The sequence below is a fragment of the Poecilia reticulata genome, chromosome 4 (assembly GCF_904066995.2).
Source record: "Poecilia reticulata chromosome 4, P_reticulata-male-v2, whole genome shotgun sequence".
Taxonomy (NCBI): Eukaryota; Metazoa; Chordata; class Actinopteri; order Cyprinodontiformes; family Poeciliidae; genus Poecilia; species Poecilia reticulata.
In genome coordinates this window covers 33,674,716-33,693,605 of record NC_088833.1, presented here as the reverse complement: position 1 = coordinate 33,693,605, position 18,890 = coordinate 33,674,716, and the positions used below count along the sequence as shown (strand labels likewise).

Sequence of the window (18,890 nt, the reverse complement as noted above, 5' to 3'; positions counted from 1 at the left end):
CAATTGAATATCACATTTATTAGGTTAAAAAAGAAAAAGTTGCCAAAATTAGATTTAAAAGAACTGATTACGGTAGTTTCCGAACGGTAACGGTAACAGTAAAAGTGCTGATCCTTCGTGTTGCTACTAGCATGTGCTAAATCAGTGGTCCCAACCTTTTTATTACTGCCGACCGGTCAAGACTTGGAAATTTTGTTGCGGCCCGGGAGGGAGAGGGGGAAGCGGAGGGGGAATGAACAGTCAGATAAGGCTTCTACATGTTGGTGTTCCCACTAAATGCTGAATATGCCCCATTTGGGTCGTCTTGGCCCTTTTATCGCAACCTGTGGGGTTTTCCCTGACTGGGAACGAGAATACAACCTGCTGAATGTGACAGGTAGCCAATCGGAAAGCGCGGTGACGTAAGAACAGAGGGGAATCCTAAACAGCTGACATATGAGCGACGGAGAGTCCGGTGGATATCGGAGATGATATGTGGAAATGTTTATCTGAAGGTCATTATTATGTTTATTCAGTTAAAAATGTTAACTACGAAAAAACATACTCACCTCCAAATCATAGTGCAGCAAATAGTGCGGCTGCTCGTCGTCTTTTATCTCTAAAATGACTCCACAAACTATCACTATTGCTTCTACATCGTCATCCGTGTTTGGTTGTTCTAAATTCCCGCTATGTTGGGGTTTTTTCTGAATTATTCTCTGAAATCGGGATGTTCGTGACTAGAATCGGTTCGTGTTGCTCCTGCCTTGGACACACGAACCGATCGAACCTGTTGGACTTTTATCAGCTCTGTGGTCACAGAGGTTTGGAGAATCGGCCGAAGATTCTTAAATCTTTCCGTCTAAACCAGACTTAAGACTCAAGCTCCACTCATCTCCTCTCGACCACTGCCCAAACGCTCTGACACTGGTCGCTATGGTAACGTTTACATATCCTTTCAAAATAACAGAAGCGCCACAAAAATGAACATTTTACTTTCGTGAAAATTTTAACTCACGTTAATGACTAACGGGAGCCCTGAGCTTGTTTCTCTGCAACGAGACGGTCCCATCGGACTAATGAGAGACAATGACACCCGAAGTGTTGCTTGAGCCCAGCCTGCTTGAGTGGCAAAGCATCTGTTTCTTAATTTTGGTGCTTGTGCACCAAAATTGCACAAACACCAAGGTGCAATGTTGGCGCGCAAGAAACCAGACTTCCAATGATTTAATTCCTGGTTGAAGAAAAATCCACATATAAAAGGCTTGCAGTCAGAAAAATACGGTAAATGAAAAAATAATCTGAATGCTCTCTGGTATTGTTCAGGGGGCCGGACCAAATGTGGAGGCGGGCCGGATCCGGCCCGCGGGCCGTAGTTTGGGTACCCCTGCCTTAAATGAACAACAATGCCAGTTTAGACTTTGAGCAACTTGGTAAAACTGTATTGTGTAACATTAAACCATGCTTGGCTGCAACTGTATCGATGGCAGCTCTTCTATTCAGCGTTTGTTAGCTTCTGTTAGCTTCTTGGCGCAGCTCTGTTCTCCTGCTACTAGTAGCTAAAATCACGATACCCTCACTGTATCCCTCTGAAAAATGAACCAATTTAAATAAAGAAATCAAGAAATCCCTTCATGGGGTGATACCACGATAGAGAGCGTTCATTTTATAGCGTTAACACGGTGCTGTAAGTGGTCCGGTATGAAACGGGGGTGATAGAACAACACAGCACTTATAAATTTCAATAATCAGAATGCATAAATTGTTTCCGTTGTTTTAAAAGGTTGATGTCAGTCTGCATTTTCCCCATCGATACGTTTCCCGACCGCCCTGCACCTTAGGGGTTAAAAAAAAAGACGTTCACATCGCGCAAAACTCTGAAATAGGAGAAGCGGGACATAAAACGGAGCGACGAACTAGATGTGAATTATGGCATAAAAACAGAGAATCCGACGCTGAACAGTGGAAAATCAACACATCATGTGTTGATTTGGCGGCGCAGCAGGTGATGAGATTACTGATGGTGAGCGTCAATAAACGATCAAATAAATGTAGCAACAGGAAAGAAACTAAAGTGGACATAGCAATAAACCAGGAGAGGATAATACTAATCAAATGAAACTAAATGGAAATGAATAAAGAACAAAATGCAAGAACTAGAAAATTCCTGCAGAAATTTTAAAGGGGCATGCCAAAGTGTGCCCGTCGGCTTTGACGCAGCGCTATGATGTTAAAAAATTAGCATTAATGCTAAAGAAAGCTGCAACGTAGTCAATAACCTTTGGAGAGGCAGAAGCATGTTTAATAAACTGTAGTTGTACCATTCATTATGTTAGAATTGATGCATAAGCTAAAATTAGCCAATATGCTAATGTTAGCTTAAATGCTGGCAGTAGCATGTGGAGCAACACGACCATGTTGTTTTAATTTTACTACTCTATTCAGTATACTAAACATGTCTAATTAATGAGAAAATTAGGTAAAAGCTAACTTTAGGTAAAAGTGCTAGTGCACTAGTCATAGACAGTGAAATGCTAACTTTTGTACAAATGCTAATGAACTGCCTTGCTGAGCATCACCGCTCTTTTCCTACGAATCCTCTTCTGCTCTCTCTGTCAGGTTTGTGATCTGTAGCATCGCAGGCGCTGTGTCTGTGCCGCTGGTTCCTTAAAGGAGCAGCGACGTTATTTTCTGTCCATAGACTTTTAATCAACTATTTATTCTTATTTATGTCAGATTTTAACATGGGGGGACATATGTGTAATGGTTATAGTCTTGAATCAGTAGTATAATGCTGAAAACACAAGCAGTTGTAAATACCAGTAAACCCTACAGTGCAGTCCTGGGGAGCTGCAGTTCCAGACACTGTTCTGTTGCTATGGTAATTAATCCCCTGCAGCTGTGAGAGCCAAAGAGCGGGAAAATCCTCTTCAGACACAGTTTCTATACTTGGGAGACACCAGGCGTTAGTCTGAAGGACCCTGACAAAAAGCATAAGCCCTAGCAAATTTTTGTAAACATTGTACATGAGCAGGCATGTGTATCTATGTTATGACCAACTTTCAGACCAATAGGGCGATATTTATGCCTGTGAGGGGGATTTAAAAAGGGTTTTTGAGTCAGCCATAAACAGTCCTGTGTGTGTGTTTCATAGAGAAAGATTACTGATTCTGTGAGACACAAAATCTCAAATTTTTTCGTTTTTATTAATTTATGTAATCATTTTAACTCCAATCCCCAATAAAAATAATAGCTCCCTTCTCGGCATCGAGCCGCACGATTTAATACCACTTTTGTGGGTGGGCACGCAGCGGTACGAGCCGCATTAACGGTAATGGAAGAAAAATAAATAAAGAGACATTCTATTAGGTGTAGAACAATAGGTGCCTGCCATGCAATGCATGGAGGCAGTAAGTCAGCACTGCTCTCCTTATGCATTGCTATGGCATGCCCCTAATAAACTGAGAAACTAAAGTAAATACTGAGGAATAAACTGGTATGGCAAGACCTTTCGAGCAATAATTAATACAGAGGACTGTATGGCAAGAATAAACGGACACCATTTCCACATAAAAGGTAAAATAATATTGTTGAAATGTCATGGGTTTGAGACCATATCTAGTACTGAGAATAAATATATCTTACAGACCATAACAGTAAAGAACTGATCACTTATTTATGTTTTTAATTAGATTTAATATATTAATTTCTTCAATATTATTTTTCATGTCAGTGTTAATGTCATGAGGCTGATGACTCCATGACACTTTCAATTTGACTCGTTAGGATTTTATTAAGAACCAGATTTGTTCTTTGTAATTTCTGTCCAGTAAAACTATTAATCTATAAATCAATAGACAGGTCTATATAAAGATATAATCCATGTTTCTGTCTCATATTTGTTTGGCATTAAAAGGACCTGGAACTTTTGTTTTTCCACTGAAAACTCTGGTTTGCACAATAAATACCATGTGGGTGAAGTTTTATGGATGATGCTCTGATTTCCCATTCTCCTGAAGGCAGCACAGAGCTGCACCACCAGAAACTGACAAACACTGAAAAGAAGAAGAGCTGTAGTTACAGTTCTGTCCATGTTTTAATGTTGCAGAGCTCAGTTGTTTTGCAAATAGTTCAAAGTTTAAACTGGCATGTTGAACATCTTTTATCTGGTCATTTTGTGGAATATTTAACAACTAGAAAATGGCACAAAATAAGAATATTTTATCCACTCTGATTGGCTGCACCGAGTTGCACCGATTTTAACTTAAATGTTCATTGCCTTTTTCGTAGACGCCTGTGAAAATAATTTCTATTCCCATGACTTTTTTGTTCTCTGGGAAATTATTTTTGATGATAAATACAGAAACAAGCATAAAAATCAAAACATCTACAATAGTGATAGTAATATTAATGATAAAATAATAGTCCGTGCAAAGTAGCCTACAAATTCTTTGGTGGGGGGCGGTGAGGGACCTGGATAAAGGCTAGGGGGGCGCTGGCCCAAAAAAAGTTGAGAAACACTGGGCTATAGACGTATCTTTCTCGCTTCCAGCTTAAACAGAATGCCCTCTATATACTCATCTTTGGTAATACTCAGGAGGTAGAGGCTTCACGGACTCGTTAGACGAAGAGCTGGTCAGTAGTCAGTCAGTAGGAGTCTGAGAGGAGGTAGGGGTGTGGCTGACTATTGCGTAATAACACTGGCTAAAAGCTAAACAGATTTCCACGCTTCTTTTTTTCCCGCAGGAAACGTTATTGAAACAGCTATCACAGCTACATGTACAAGGACATTTAATTTTACAGTAGTTTTGAATTGGATTGATGGTTGAGGATATTTAAATATTCTTAGTGGGGAAAATAGAAAAGGAACACAATATTCTGATTTGATGTATGATAAGTATTTTACAAAGCACACAGCCACTCAATATATATATATATATATATATACAAACACAAAATAATACAGAAAAACAAATATGATTCAATGATAGATATTGACACTAGGCAATACATATTTATGCACACACACACACACACACACACACACACAGACACACACATATATACAAACACAAGATAATACAGAAAAAAAAGATGATTCAATGATTGATATTGATATTAGGCTATACATATACATATTTATGCACACACACACATATATATATATACACACACACACACACACACACACACACACACACATATATATATATATATATATATATATATATATATATATATATATATATATATATATATAAGATTTGCGAGGTAGCGCAAAAGAAAAGTCTTACAGAGGGCTCTGTAACTATTATGTCTAAGTTAGCGAGAGAGAGAGAGAGAGAGAGAGAGAGAGAGAGAGAGAGAGAGAGAGAGAGAGAGAGAGAGAGAGAGAGAGATAGAATAAATGCATGACGTGGAAGTAGTCGCAACGACTCTGTTTCAGTAACCATAGAAACAGTTGCGCTTGCCTGTGAGAGTTGTTTGTGAAATTGTTTTGACCTCCATGTGAAATTGAGGAACATGGATAATGTATTAGGACGCAGAGACTGTAGAGACGCCGAGGTTTTCAAGGCTTTTCTAATGAAGGACAGTACGAAGAGCAACCGGAATCTGTAAGTAATGTGTTTCTGTCAGTTTTACTTCTTCACCACCGTTTCGTCCACTGTTAGCTTCTCTGTACAAAAACACGTAATTTCCCATCATTATTCAGAGCAGAATTCACAGTACATAATATAGTAAGTATAATTATGTCCTATACTGCAATAGAGCTGCAGATCAATGATCACTTCTTCGAGTTTAAGATAGATATAATTTAGAAAATAAACTACTTCAGTTCCCTAATTGGAAAATCCCAAAAACGTGTCCAGTTTTGTTTTAAACGCTACCACAGCTGAATCATACATAGAGGCGGTCATAGCTTGTTTTATTTTTTTGTGTGGGAAATGTTTGTTTTTTGGTGTTGATTCCCCTGATCGGTAATCTGCTCTATTTGCTCGTTGAGCTGTTGTCTGTCGGTTGCCATGGCAACGGGTCCGCGTAAAGCGGACACACGGAGCGAGAAAAGGCAGAAGAAACGTTGTTGGAGCTATTTTTTCTTTATTTCATTATCCATTTGAATTTTGTTACTTTATTCTTAAATTTCTATTTTTTGTATTATTTACAGAGTTTATTTGTAGGTTGATAATTGTTGATTTTATTTATTTTTTTGTTTTATTATTTTCTTATTTATTTTCTAAATTTAGACAGGAAGTTGTAACATAACCACTATGTGTGTGTTTTTTCTGGATAAATACATTGAAAGGTAAATGTATCATATGGTTTGTATAAGTTGTTGTTATTTCGTTGAAAAAATATTCCGTATTTCCACTTCTAAAACTGATTTTTGGGCAGGTCATATTGGTTTTTTAGGTGTGGCTGACATAATGTATAAAAAGGGGCGTGTGCGTCGGCGCGCAGCGGCGCAATTAGAGAGGAAGACGTTCACGGGAACGTCTTCCCGTCTTCCCGCTGCACGGGAGACTTCCCGTGAACGTCAAGTCTCCCGTGCAGCGGGAGACTTGAATTGCCTGAATGTTTAGAATAAGTTACAAATCGAAGAAAAGAGATAAAACAGCAATCAAGGTTCGCCCAAGCGCCACGGATCGAGCGCTTTAGGAGCTGGATTGGAGCTTGCACCCAAGAAACGCCGCCAGGTGCAAGAGGACGCCAATTGGCTAGAGGATGAGGACGGATCGAGAAGACGCTACCGGGGAGGAAAAGAAAGACATTCCCGGTGAGATCTGGACTTTACGTTTCTTTTTGGGGGATTTTTGGTGGTACCACTCCTTTTTCTAATTTTTGGGGAGGGTTTTTTTTTTTTTTTTTTTGACGTCTTGGATTTTTCGTTTTGGATTGGGACTTTGGATTAAAAGGGAGAAAGACTCCCAGGATATGGAACTCTTTTGTAGACAATATTCGCAGTAATAAGGATCGAGAGTTTTGAACATTTATCTATTTGGGTTTCTTTACTGACATGAACTGAGTGAATTAAATCTATCCTAAACTTATTAGGAGTAATTTTTGGTTACTGATTTATTTATCAAGATAAAGATTATTTTCTTAGTTTGTGGTTTTTTTGTATTAAATCATTGTGGCTAAAAGTCAAACAAAATTTCATTCTGAGTGGTTGACTATTTATTTTTGTTGTCAATTTAACTGGTGTAACATATTTTACCTGATGCCTGTGAAGTATCCCCCTTGTGTGTATTTGTGAGTTCCGCTTTAAATAGAAGCCGAATTTTACAAAGTAATGTGGGTCAGTCCACATAGATAAGTGCAATGGCCTGGAGAAGGACCAGCAGGCATTTGGGTTTGGGGCCGATGGTTTTTAAGAGTGGTAGCATGAGAATAAATGAAAGTTTGACGTCTGTAATGGGGTATATGCCACGAGACGTGGTGACGTATTTCCGTTTGAATTTATGCCACATAGATTGGTTCCGGGTCCTGCTTGCTCCTATTGTTCTTGGCCAAAACTGCAAGATCTGTACCATGAAAAAGTCGCAAAACTTAAAATATCTGTGAGCTACTGGTACAACAATTGAGTTTTTTGGTGTGCCGTTGTGTCCAGTAATTTAGCCGGTACCATCCAGTGCTTAGTTTTTTCATTTTCCTGCTGATATCAAGGCGACAGCAGACTGCAGCCAGAACTTAGCCACTACTGCTAACACCCGGTTTGTAGCTGCCTGCTAATTCAAAGTTTGAGGATATTGAAGATCCAGCGTCAGAAACGGGAAGACGGAGGTTAAAAGTGAGCTGTATGTGCTTCGTTCACTGGAATAATTTGTTGGAGGAAAATAATGCCAGAGAAAATCCACTGCTACGGGAACAGGCTGAGAACAGAAGCAGCGATTCGGCACAAGGTAAGTCAATATGTGTGTTGATGCGTTTGTGTTATACGGAGTATGAAATTATTTTTAGGCAACTCCTTAGTTTTTGTTTATATGACAATTATATAAAATACATTTAACATGCAGTCAGAGCGACGAGCCCCTCCGATACCGAGCAGGTAATTTAAGAACAGCCGAGGGCAGCAACGCTTCAGCCTGATACAAACCACACAACTAGTCAGTCAGATTAAGGTCCAAAACCTTTGTTTTACAGCCGTTTAAGTGGCACCGACCCACATAAAAAACCCACAGAACAAATGGTACAAATCACGTATTTCCCGAATCCCGAAAATATGACATCTACCTTTTGCTTTTTCATAATTATAATCCACATTGGAGTGAATTTTTTGACTTGGCTGCTATAATCTGTTCTTGCATTACACAACGTAATTTCTCTTTTTTTCTTTTTTCCCTCTGAGCTTCTGCTTAGAAAATGAGGTTATTAAGTTACATTCTCCTGCTGCTTTTTGTTTTTAAAATGGTAAATTTATATTTGCCTCGGCTTTTATCAACTAATGCCTCTCATATGTATAATTTTTTGTATTACTGTTGGTGCAGATATTAGGCGAACATTGTGCTTTGCCTGCTAGTAGTTTAAATTAATTTCAGATGCACACTTTCAAAAGAGTATTCAGATTTTAACATGCATTTTCTAAGTAGTAAATATTTTAGTTCACTCTTACTAAGTAACTTCAGTGATGTTGCACCTCTGAAACATTTTTTTTGCAGTTTCTTTGTGATACCAGAACTATTTCACTTAAACATTTAATTTCCTGAGATATTGTCAATTTATTTTCAAACAAAACTCTCAAAAAGAGCTGAGGATTTATTAGTTTTGATTACGTTGTGCAGCTAAATATGGACGCTTATTAGTTTTTTGTTTTAAATTTTTCAGGTTTGCATCGCAACACTTGCCCTGCGACAGACTGGCGTCCTGTCCAGGGTGACCCCGCCTTTCGCCCGGAGCTGGAGATAGGCACCAGCACCTCCTGACCCCACTGAGGGTCAGGAGGGTGACAAGGGTGTCAAGAAAATGGATGGATGAATGGATGCATCGCAACACCTTGTGATGTTTCTGAGCCTTGATTGAGCCAATGGTGGCCAGTACGGGGACCAGGATATTATAATTTTAGGTTTTGTGCTATATATGTTGACACAGTTAAAGAGAATCTTGTTGTAGATTTGAAATTTTGTTTGGGTGTTTTTTTCAAGATGGATGACATAACATCTCAATCAGAACATGCTGAGGGAAAAGATACTGATCAGGATGAGGAAGAAAGTGGAGCAGGTCTTCTTGTAGATCAGGAAGAGGCAATTGACAACAGAGGAGGAGAAGCCTGGGTTACAAGGAGAAATCCTGTAGGTGAAATAACTTCTCTGATTAGCTCCCTGTATGTATCAGATAATGAAGTTGAAGAAAGAGAGGAAGAGGAGGAAGAATATCTTCCTATGTCAGACATTAGAGATATTAGGAGTGATTTAACTAACATGGGGGGTAGGATTACATCATTGGAAGAAGATTTCTGGGCCTCTGTAGATAGTGCTTTGAATAGGGAGCAAAACATCAGGACATATATAGATAGGAATGTTGAGGCCATGGAGCAATGCATGAGCACAGCCTTTAAGGAATTTGAAGCTAAGGTCGTAGACTGTTTGCTGCGGCGAGATGAGAAGTGGAGGGCTGAAATAGAGAAGCTAAAGCGCGCTAGACTCTCTACAGCTATTCATGCTCTTGATAGTATCAGACCAAGTCTCCCCGTGCCTTCTGAGCATCTCTTTTCCACCATGAGGCCTACTTTACCTGAAACTTCATCTCCACCTTTAGCCTTACCTGTATAAGGTCTACCACAAGGAAGCCTTGGACCTTCACACCCCCCAAGGACGGATCAAACTACTGCCTACATCACTCCAGGGATGGTTCCAGTTATGCCATCAATAAACAGTGGGATGGCAGACTTCCCGGCATCAACCTCCCACTTGACTTCATCAAGCCGAACACCTGTGATTTATTCCAAGCCCCCTGTGCACTTGGAGTTTCCCACATTTGAAGGTTCAGGAGAAGTTTCTGATGTTTTAAACTTCATTGATCAGTGTGAGACGTATCTAACAGTAAGACCCCTGTCTGATCCTGAATTATTGGGAGCCTTAACTGCTGTCTTAAAAGGCTCGGCTCGGAGTTGGTGGTGTGGCTAAAAACAAGATACACAACTGGCTTGATTTTAAGATGCCCTTGGTGCTGCTTTTCTACCTTCGACTATCTGTCAGAAGTAGAGAAGTTAAGAACATGGTCCATGCCAAAGCAATGTCTGAGAACTTTGCCTTTGAGTATCACACTGGTCTAAGAGAAGCCGGACATCAGTGACAGAGCTGTGAGGAGGATTCTAAACAACTGCAATCCGAAAATACCAGCTTTCTGCGTGGCACGTCACAACCATGGATCAATTAATAAAGGTGTCCCAGGTTGAAAAGATTGTGCTGGTGTCAAAATCTACTGGGGGAAAGTGGATCAGCACAAGGCCAAAGGGAAAGGCCCAACCAGGGACGCCAGAAATCCCAGAAGGTCAGCCGACTCTGTATCTGTTCAGCATGGCTCTGCATCCTCCCTCCTTCATGTTCCATAGAGGTGCGCGACAGGATGTATAATGCTGTACTGGATACAGCCTGCACCTATTCCTTGATGAGAAATAGTCAGTGGAAAATAATTGCTCGAGAAAGGGAGGTTTTGAAGCCAGCTGACAACCAAAAGTTTGCACTTGCCAATGGCAAAACATATAGTGCCTTAGGGAAGGCAACCATCTTTTATGGGTGGCATGGGATGATGTGGTCTTTAGAGACCTTTGTGGTGGAGGATAATAACCTCACCTTTCCCATCATCTTAGGTCTCGATTTTCTGACCAAAACTTCTGCCATTATCAACCTAGGCGACCACACATATGGGGTAAAAGGGCCAAAAGGTTATACTTTTTACCTTTTTTCATCTTCAGCTGCAGCCCCATCATCTGTGCCTGCCAGTTCTTCTCCAATTCATCTGATCCTGGCTCTGCCCATAGAGGAGAACAAGGCATCAACCACAGAGTCATATCCTTGGATGACAAAGCAACCACCAGAAGTCCAGAAGCTTTTGAAGGCCTGGCCATCTGTATGCTCAGATACATTGGGTAGAACATCTGTGGAAGAACACAGAATAATGACCACAGATGAAATACCCATTCGCTGCAGAGGTTACCGGGTGTCTCCTTTCAAGCGGCAGATAATAAAAACACAGATTGATGGAATGCTCAAAGATGATATAATAGAGCCATCACAGTCTTCCTGTGGGTCCCCTGTTGTCCTTGTTCCCAAACCGGACAAATCTTTTCAATTTTGTGTGGACTACAGAGCTTTGAACACCAAAACTCTTCAGGATGCCTATCCCCATGCCCATCATCCATGAGTTGTTGGAGTCGATGACTGGAGCAAACATTTTCAGCACCCTGAATTTAAAGTCTGGCTATTGGCAGTGGCAGAGGACAGCAAAGCAAAAACTGCTGTTATTACCCCATTTGGACTTTATCAATTTAAGTGCATGCCATTTGAATTGAAAAATGCAGGAGCATCCTTTCAACATTTAATGGAGAAGGTTTTAGGAGAGCTACGTGGAAAGATCTGCTGTGTGTACATCGATGATGTGATTGTCTTCTCCGCCACTCCTGAGCAACACCTGAAGGACCTGGACACAGTATTTGCAAAGCTACACCATGCCAATTTGTCCCTCAATCTTAAAAAATGCAACTTTTTCCAGTAAGAACTCAAGTTTCTTGGACACATTGTGTCAGCAGAAGGTGTTCATGTGGATTCAGAAAAAACCCACACCATTACGGCTTATCCAATTCCATCTAACCATAAGACTCTTCAGAGATTCCTCGGGATGGTTGGTTGGTACCACAAGTTTATCTCACACTTCGCAGACATAGCTACGCCTCTTATCAGCTGCTCAGAAAGATGTTGGGGTGGAGTGGACTGCCAACGTGCTTTCATGACACTGAAGAAGCTTGGTGGATCCCTATACTGGGGCAGCCAGATTTCGAGTTACCATTCCAAATTCTACAGACGCAGCGATGTTGGTCTGGGAGCTGTTGGTCCAACACCCCGATGAGGAAAAAGTCATGCTTTGCTTCAAGATCATGAAAGGAGCAGAGCAACTATCCCTCTGAGAAGGAATGTTTGGCGTTGTTTGGCCGTGAAAGTGGAGACTTTTGTAGAGGGTACAAAGTTCACTTCACAGACCATTGCTGCCTTAACCTGGCATTCAATTGCCCCAGAACCAGTTCTGATTAACACGCTGGGTTTGAGTTGCAAGACTTCAATTTTGAAGTACGATATAGAAAGGATGCCAATGTAGTGCCAGACGCTCTATCACGAGATGCTACTGACTCGGCTGGACCAGACAATGTAGCCTGAATTCTGCTAAAGCAGTTGGATTACCCCTATCATTAGCAGAAATCAAGGAAGCTCAGGAAAAAGACTCGGACCTCATGGATATGGTCCAGGACCCGAGATACCAGAGACCTGGCAGGAGCCTCTTCTGTAAAGTTCACGATCTCTGGTATAGGAAAACTCCTCTAAAAGATGGCATGAAATATCAGCTGGTGTTTCCCAAGTCTTTGGTTCCTCAGTTTCTCCAGTACTTCCATGATCGTCCGTTGAGTGGACATCTGGGCAGGCTAAAGACACTTCTCCGGCTGTTGGAGGTTGCATGGTGGCTGTCAGTCCGTAAAGATGTGTGGACTCATGTAAAGACCTGTGCAGTTTGTCAGAAGTACAAACCGGACAATCAAGCAGCAGGTTTTCTGCAACCCACACCTCTGACTGAACCCTGGGCAAAACTTGGGGTCGACTTGATGGGACCTGTTCCACGCAGTAAAAAAGGAAATGTCTTCCTTTTTGTTGTGATCGATTAAATCACAAAGTGGGTGGAAATGTTTCCTTTAAGAGACAGCAAAACACAGAAACTCATCACTATCCTCCGGGAGGAGATATTCACTCGCTTTGGAGTTCCTCAAAGCCTGGTGTCAGATCGGGGACCCCAGTTTACCAGTCAAGAGATGTCCAGTTTTTGCTCTGCGTGGGGGGTAAAACATCATTTTACCACCAGCTATCATCCCCAATCTAACTTGACTGAACGGGCTAACGGAACTATCAAAACAATAATAGCTTAATTTGTTGGACACCAGCACAATTTATGGGACCAACATATCTAGGAATTCCGTTTCGCCATCAATAGTGCTCAACATGAAACCACAGGGAAAACCCCTGCAGAGCTAATGTTGGGACGTCAACTTCAAGGGCCATTGGAAAGGATGATGGCCAAACCACCATCACCTCAGCAAACCGTATACAAATTGTTGGAGTGACACAATGAGATGAAGGAAGAAGTCAAACGGAAAGTTGGGATAAGTCAAACCCGACAAGCCAAATACTATAATGCCCGGAGGAGGGGTGCACACTTCCGGCCTGGAGATTTGGTTTGGGTCAGGTCTCACCCCCTTTCCAAAGCAATAGATAATTTTTCCGCAAAGCTAGCGCCAAAGTGGTCAGGACCAGCTACAGTGAAGAAACAGTTAGGCCCAGTAAATTATCAGCTCCAGTGGAAAGACCAGCAGCAAGAAACAGACACAGTTAATGTGGTTAACTTAAAGCCCTATTTTGGGGTTCAGCCTCCCTTGCCTCCGGCTGGGGGGAGGGGAGGGGGATTGTAACACAACCACTATGTTTGTGTTTTTTCTGGATAAAATACATTGAAAGGTAAATGTATCATGGTTTGTATAAGTTATTTCGTTGAAAAAATATTCCGTATTTCCACTTCTAAAACTGATTTTTGGGCAGGTCATATTGGTTTTTTAGGTGTGGCTGACATTAATGTATAAAAAGGGGCGTGTGCGTCGGCGCGCAGCGGCGCAATTAGAGAGGAAGACGTTCACGGTCAGGTCCGTGCAGCGGGAGACTTGAATTGCCTGAATGTTTAGAATAAGTTACAAATCGAAGAAAAGAGATAAAACAGCAATCAAGGTTCGCCCAAGCGCCACGGATCGAGCGCTTTAGGAGCTGGATTGGAGCTTGCACCCAAGAAACGCCGCCAGGTGCAAGAGGACGCCAATTGGCTAGAGGATGAGGACGGATCGAGAAGACGCTACCGGGGAGGAAAAGAAAGACATTCCCGGTGAGATCTGGACTTTACGTTTCTTTTTGGGGGATTTTTGGTGGTACCACTCCTTTTTCTAATTTTTGGGGAGGGTTTTTTTTTTTTTTTTTTGACGTCTTGGATTTTTCGTTTTGGATTGGGACTTTGGATTAAAAGGGAGAAAGACTCCCAGGATATGGAACTCTTTTGTAGACAATATTCGCAGTAATAAGGATCGAGAGTTTTGAACATTTATCTATTTGGGTTTCTTTACTGACATGAACTGAGTGAATTAAATTTATTCTAAACTTATTAGGAGTAATTTTTGGTTACTGATTTATTTATCAAGATAAAGATTATTTTCTTAGTTTGTGGTTTTTTTGTATTAAATCATTGTGGCTAAAAGTCAAACAAAATTTCATTCTGAGTGGTTGACTATTTATTTTTGTTGTCAATTTAACTGGTGTAACATATTTTACCTGATGCCTGTGAAGTATCCCCCTTGTGTGTATTTGTGAGTTCCGCTTTAAATAGAAGCCGAATTTTACAAAGTAATGTGGGTCAGTCCACATAGATAAGTGCAATGGCCTGGAGAAGGACCAGCAGGCATTTGGGTTTGGGGCCGATGGTTTTTAAGAGTGGTAGCATGAGAATAAATGAAAGTTTGACGTCTGTAATGGGGTATATGCCACGAGACGTGGTGACGTATTTCCGTTTGAATTTATGCCACATAGATTGGTTCCGGGTCCTGCTTGCTCCTATTGTTCTTGGCCAAAACTGCAAGATCTGTACCATGAAAAAGTTGCAAAACTTAAAATATCTGTGAGCTACTGGTACAACAACCGAGTTTTTTGGTGTGCCGTTGTGTCCAGTAATTTAGCCGGTACCATCCGGTACCATGAATGGATGCATCGCAACACCTTGTGATGTGTTTCTGAGCCTTGATTGAGCCTCTGTGCCAATTACCTTTCCACTGGATCCTAGCACCTGGACCAGCTGATGGCGTCCATCAGTCCACGGTCTGCCTAATCATCACAACGTGGACTAACTTTTTATTTACAGTACTTGACTTTTTATTTACAGTACTTGGTTAAACTATGATCTTGAAACAGGAGCACCAGATATGCAAAAAATCTACCTGCAGACTTTGTTGGCTACCCTGACACTGCAGTCAACCTGGACGGGGCTGAGCCGGACTTCCTCTCCTCCAGAGTGACGAGTTTTCATCACCAGTAAAGGCAAAACAAGTCTGATGTCTGATTAGCTGCTAGGAAGTATATTATATATTCACTGTTCATTTTGCTATCCTGTTACAATAAAATTTAATCTACATTTCACAAACCTTTTTTTTCCCCTTTTCTCAGTGTTTACGTTATATCAAGTATTTGCATGTAGATCAGGAATTCAAGTGATATGTTAAAATGCAACACTTTTAGGTAATACCAGAAAAGAAATGTGAATATTAAGTAATATGTTGTTAGTCATATTATTCAATATACTGAATAAGGCTGGATGATACAAGATTTTTTTTCATAGCAGATTTGATTTTAATCGATTCCTCCCGCCCTCAATTTCTAGAATAAAATCACAGAAAATACTTTTAAAAAATGTCTTTATTTCAATCATCTGTTCTGTGAGTTGTATAAAGGAGAATTACTGTCAGGATACAAGAAATTTTAATTGCAAGAATGAGTCATTGTTACAGCAGAATAAAGATGCAATTTCATAATGTCTTAAAATTACAAGAAGTCGTTTTAATGAGAAATAAAGATTCAGATTGATCTGATGTAACCAGCTCAGTCCTTGTGGTTCTGACATTTGTCAGTAATCAAGAGGATGTACATTTCCACCTCAACTGACCAGGTAAGCATTAAGGTAATAATAAAAAAATAGAGCAAAATGGAAACGGAGCAACTGATCTAAATACTTTCTATATAAAGAAAAGCAGAAAAGTTAATAGCAGGAGAAAAGTTGTTGGCAACATTAGCTCAGCCAATCTCTCCCTCCAGGAAGCCATCAAACAGAACTGTCCAACTCCAACTATAATAAAGATAAAAATAAAAAAAAAAGAAAACTGAAAGTTAAAATAACAAATGATGCCAAATTAATAATTCATATCTAATGCGTTCTGGGATCTATTATTGACATTTTACATATTTCACAAATCAATTAGAAGGTTTCACAAATGTTTTATTTATTCTGCTGTTAGTACAGAATAATCTAGCTAGGTTTGAAATGTCTAGGTGTTGTAGTTTTTAAAGTACAACACATTAAAAAAGCTCAAGATAGTGAAAAATCCTTTAGCTATTTTCCGAATTAGATGCTACATTCTGAAGCTAACTTCAGCTTCGACTGATGGCTTGGGCACAATATAGACATATCTATATGTTATATATCTATATCTATATACAGCATAGATATGTAGATTGCACACTGCACAGACAATCAAAACACTTAACATTTACATAGCATCTTTGTAAGCTTGTCCCTGTTAGCTACGTCAGACATATGAGGCATTATGGTGAATACAAACGATTTATTAACTTGCCTTCAAAGTTATTGTGAAGTTTGATACATCCATCTTAAATCCTTTGTTGTTGTTGGAGCGTTTCAGGACGTCTGAATAATTATATAAGCATCATTAATAGTCCTGCAGCAACCGAGGAGCCACTGTTAAAATACTGTTGCCTGTGCACCGGAAGCATTCTATGTGGCTAAAAAATGCGGAAGTGCTAAAACGGAGGTCCGTGGCATATACCCCATTGTTTGGTGAAAGAGGAAAATAAATAACCAAGACCAATCAATAAGTTTGGACATTGAACCTTGTTTTGCCTGTCTCTAGAATCATGACCCCAGTGCCTTAGTAGCGGCTTGGTGGAACTTTTATTGGATGTTTGGCTTTGCGAACAGTCAGAAGTGGTTCTGTTTGGTTCTTCACCTGTTTATCAGCTTTATTGTACCTTTATTGTGGCGCCACTGAAGCCGCTGCAATTCCTAAAAACAAGCGACAAAAACTGAGCTAATACCCTGTGTTCTAAAAACATGGTGATATTTATAACAGTTGTCAAACTACGGTTCCTACAGCATATTTAAAATAAAACGATTGACCAATATAAGTAGATATTCTCCTTTTCTTGTATCTTGACAGAACCAACAGAAACTAAACTGTTTATAGATTTGTATCGTGGAGAATTGATCAAACATCAGTTTTCTAATCTTTATTTTAAATCGTATTTAATAGATATATTGAATAACAAATGATGGCGCTACTAATATTTTTGTGACAGATTTCTCCTTGTCCTGTATTGGGATAAAATGGTTTTCTGGACACATTGCATGTCAATTGATATGCATATCAGTAATGCATATCAATTAGCAGGAGTATGAAAGATGTGAAAATAATTAACTATACTACATTAAGAAATTGTATTTAAGCCTCGGTGCTACATGAAGCTCATTTTGAAACAATGCAAGTTAAAAACAATATTTCGTATTGTTTTTAATACGAAATATTAAAAACAAACATATATATATATATATATATATATATATATATATGCTGCCACCCTCTTGCCACCCCATAAATATTTTTCTAGATCCGCCCCTGGACTGAATTAAATTGAAAGTAACTTTTTTTCTTCCAGCTATGAACACCTGACCCAGTTACTCATCAAAGTGATTGACGAGCATACTGAAAATGCTGTGGATGTGGTTGAGGAAATGAGCTGTGATGTAAAGCGAGCTTTATTCAGCGGCATACAGGGACCTTTACGAGAGGTTCCACAAGTTTCATCTGCTGAGCTGCTGACAGAGCAACAGCGCATATTGTTTTCCCAGCCAGAAGAAGTAGTAGCCCAAGAGGATGAAATGGTATTGGCTTAATATACTTACACTTAAAAGTAGTTATATCATTCTGTGAAGTTGAATTTTCTTTATATATATATATATATATATATATTTATTTATTTAATTTTTTTTCTCTCTAGGGAGAAACGGCTCTTCCAAATGTGAGTGAGATTGCTTTCTATCTGGAGCAAGCTGAAGTGGGTTTAGGCAGAGAGGAGATGCAGAGAATTTTCCTTGCTCTTAAGCATCTTGTTGACTCTGAGGGACTACCACGATGCCGGCTGTGGGGAAAAATTTTGGGAATAGAGAGTAACTATATTGTTGCAGAAGCTGAGTACAGAGAGGGAGAAGAGGAGCAAGAGAGCATTGAAGATCAACCTGCAGAGGAGGAGAAGGAGCCTGAAAATTCAGAGAATGAGCAAGTGGAGGTGAGACAAAATATCCACTATTCCACCAGTGGAACAGATCAGGCCATACCTGTTTATCCTTGTAGGGTCCTGGGGGTTGGGCTGGTGCCTATCTCTTGTACTGTATACTGTTATACAACAAGACCAAATGGTCAAAACAGTGTCAGCCTACTAGAGTAGTGATGAAAGAGAATAAAATATGTGCACATCTGTCCAATCAATCAAGCATGAGACAGAGTCAAAAGGAACAACAGACAGTTCAGTAAACGTAGTATAAAACAGTTCACCATAAAACACAGAATATCAATAAAAGATTAAAGCAATAAATTAAAATGACAATAATAATAATAATAATAATAATAATAATACAGGTCCAAATGGTTATAGCAATTATTTTAGCCCATTATTTTGCATCTATTGAAAGATATATGGAAAGATTGAAGCCTTTTTATTTTATCAGATTAGCGTCACTGATCACAATTTTATATTCAAGGCAATTGAGTTGTTTATGTTATGATTAGTTTTTAGTTTAACCCAGACAGGTCAGAGGCAGAGAGGTGAGGTGAAAAG

The 18,890-nt window shown here is 39.9% G+C and overlaps 1 protein-coding gene across 1 annotated transcript in view; it reads left to right on the top strand.

Annotated features, from left to right (window-relative positions):
• Nucleotides 1-5,400: 5,400 nt before the first annotated feature.
• rsph4a (radial spoke head component 4A) overlaps nucleotides 5,401-18,890 on the top strand; it is a 28,346-nt gene continuing 14,856 nt past the window's right edge. Inside the window, exons 1-3 of the mRNA XM_008408182.2 lie at nucleotides 5,401-5,594; nucleotides 17,712-17,937; nucleotides 18,054-18,341. Of these exons, the coding sequence (XP_008406404.1) occupies nucleotides 5,503-5,594; nucleotides 17,712-17,937; nucleotides 18,054-18,341 (606 nt within the window). The 5' untranslated portion in view covers nucleotides 5,401-5,502. The remainder of the gene's footprint in view (nucleotides 5,595-17,711; nucleotides 17,938-18,053; nucleotides 18,342-18,890) is intronic.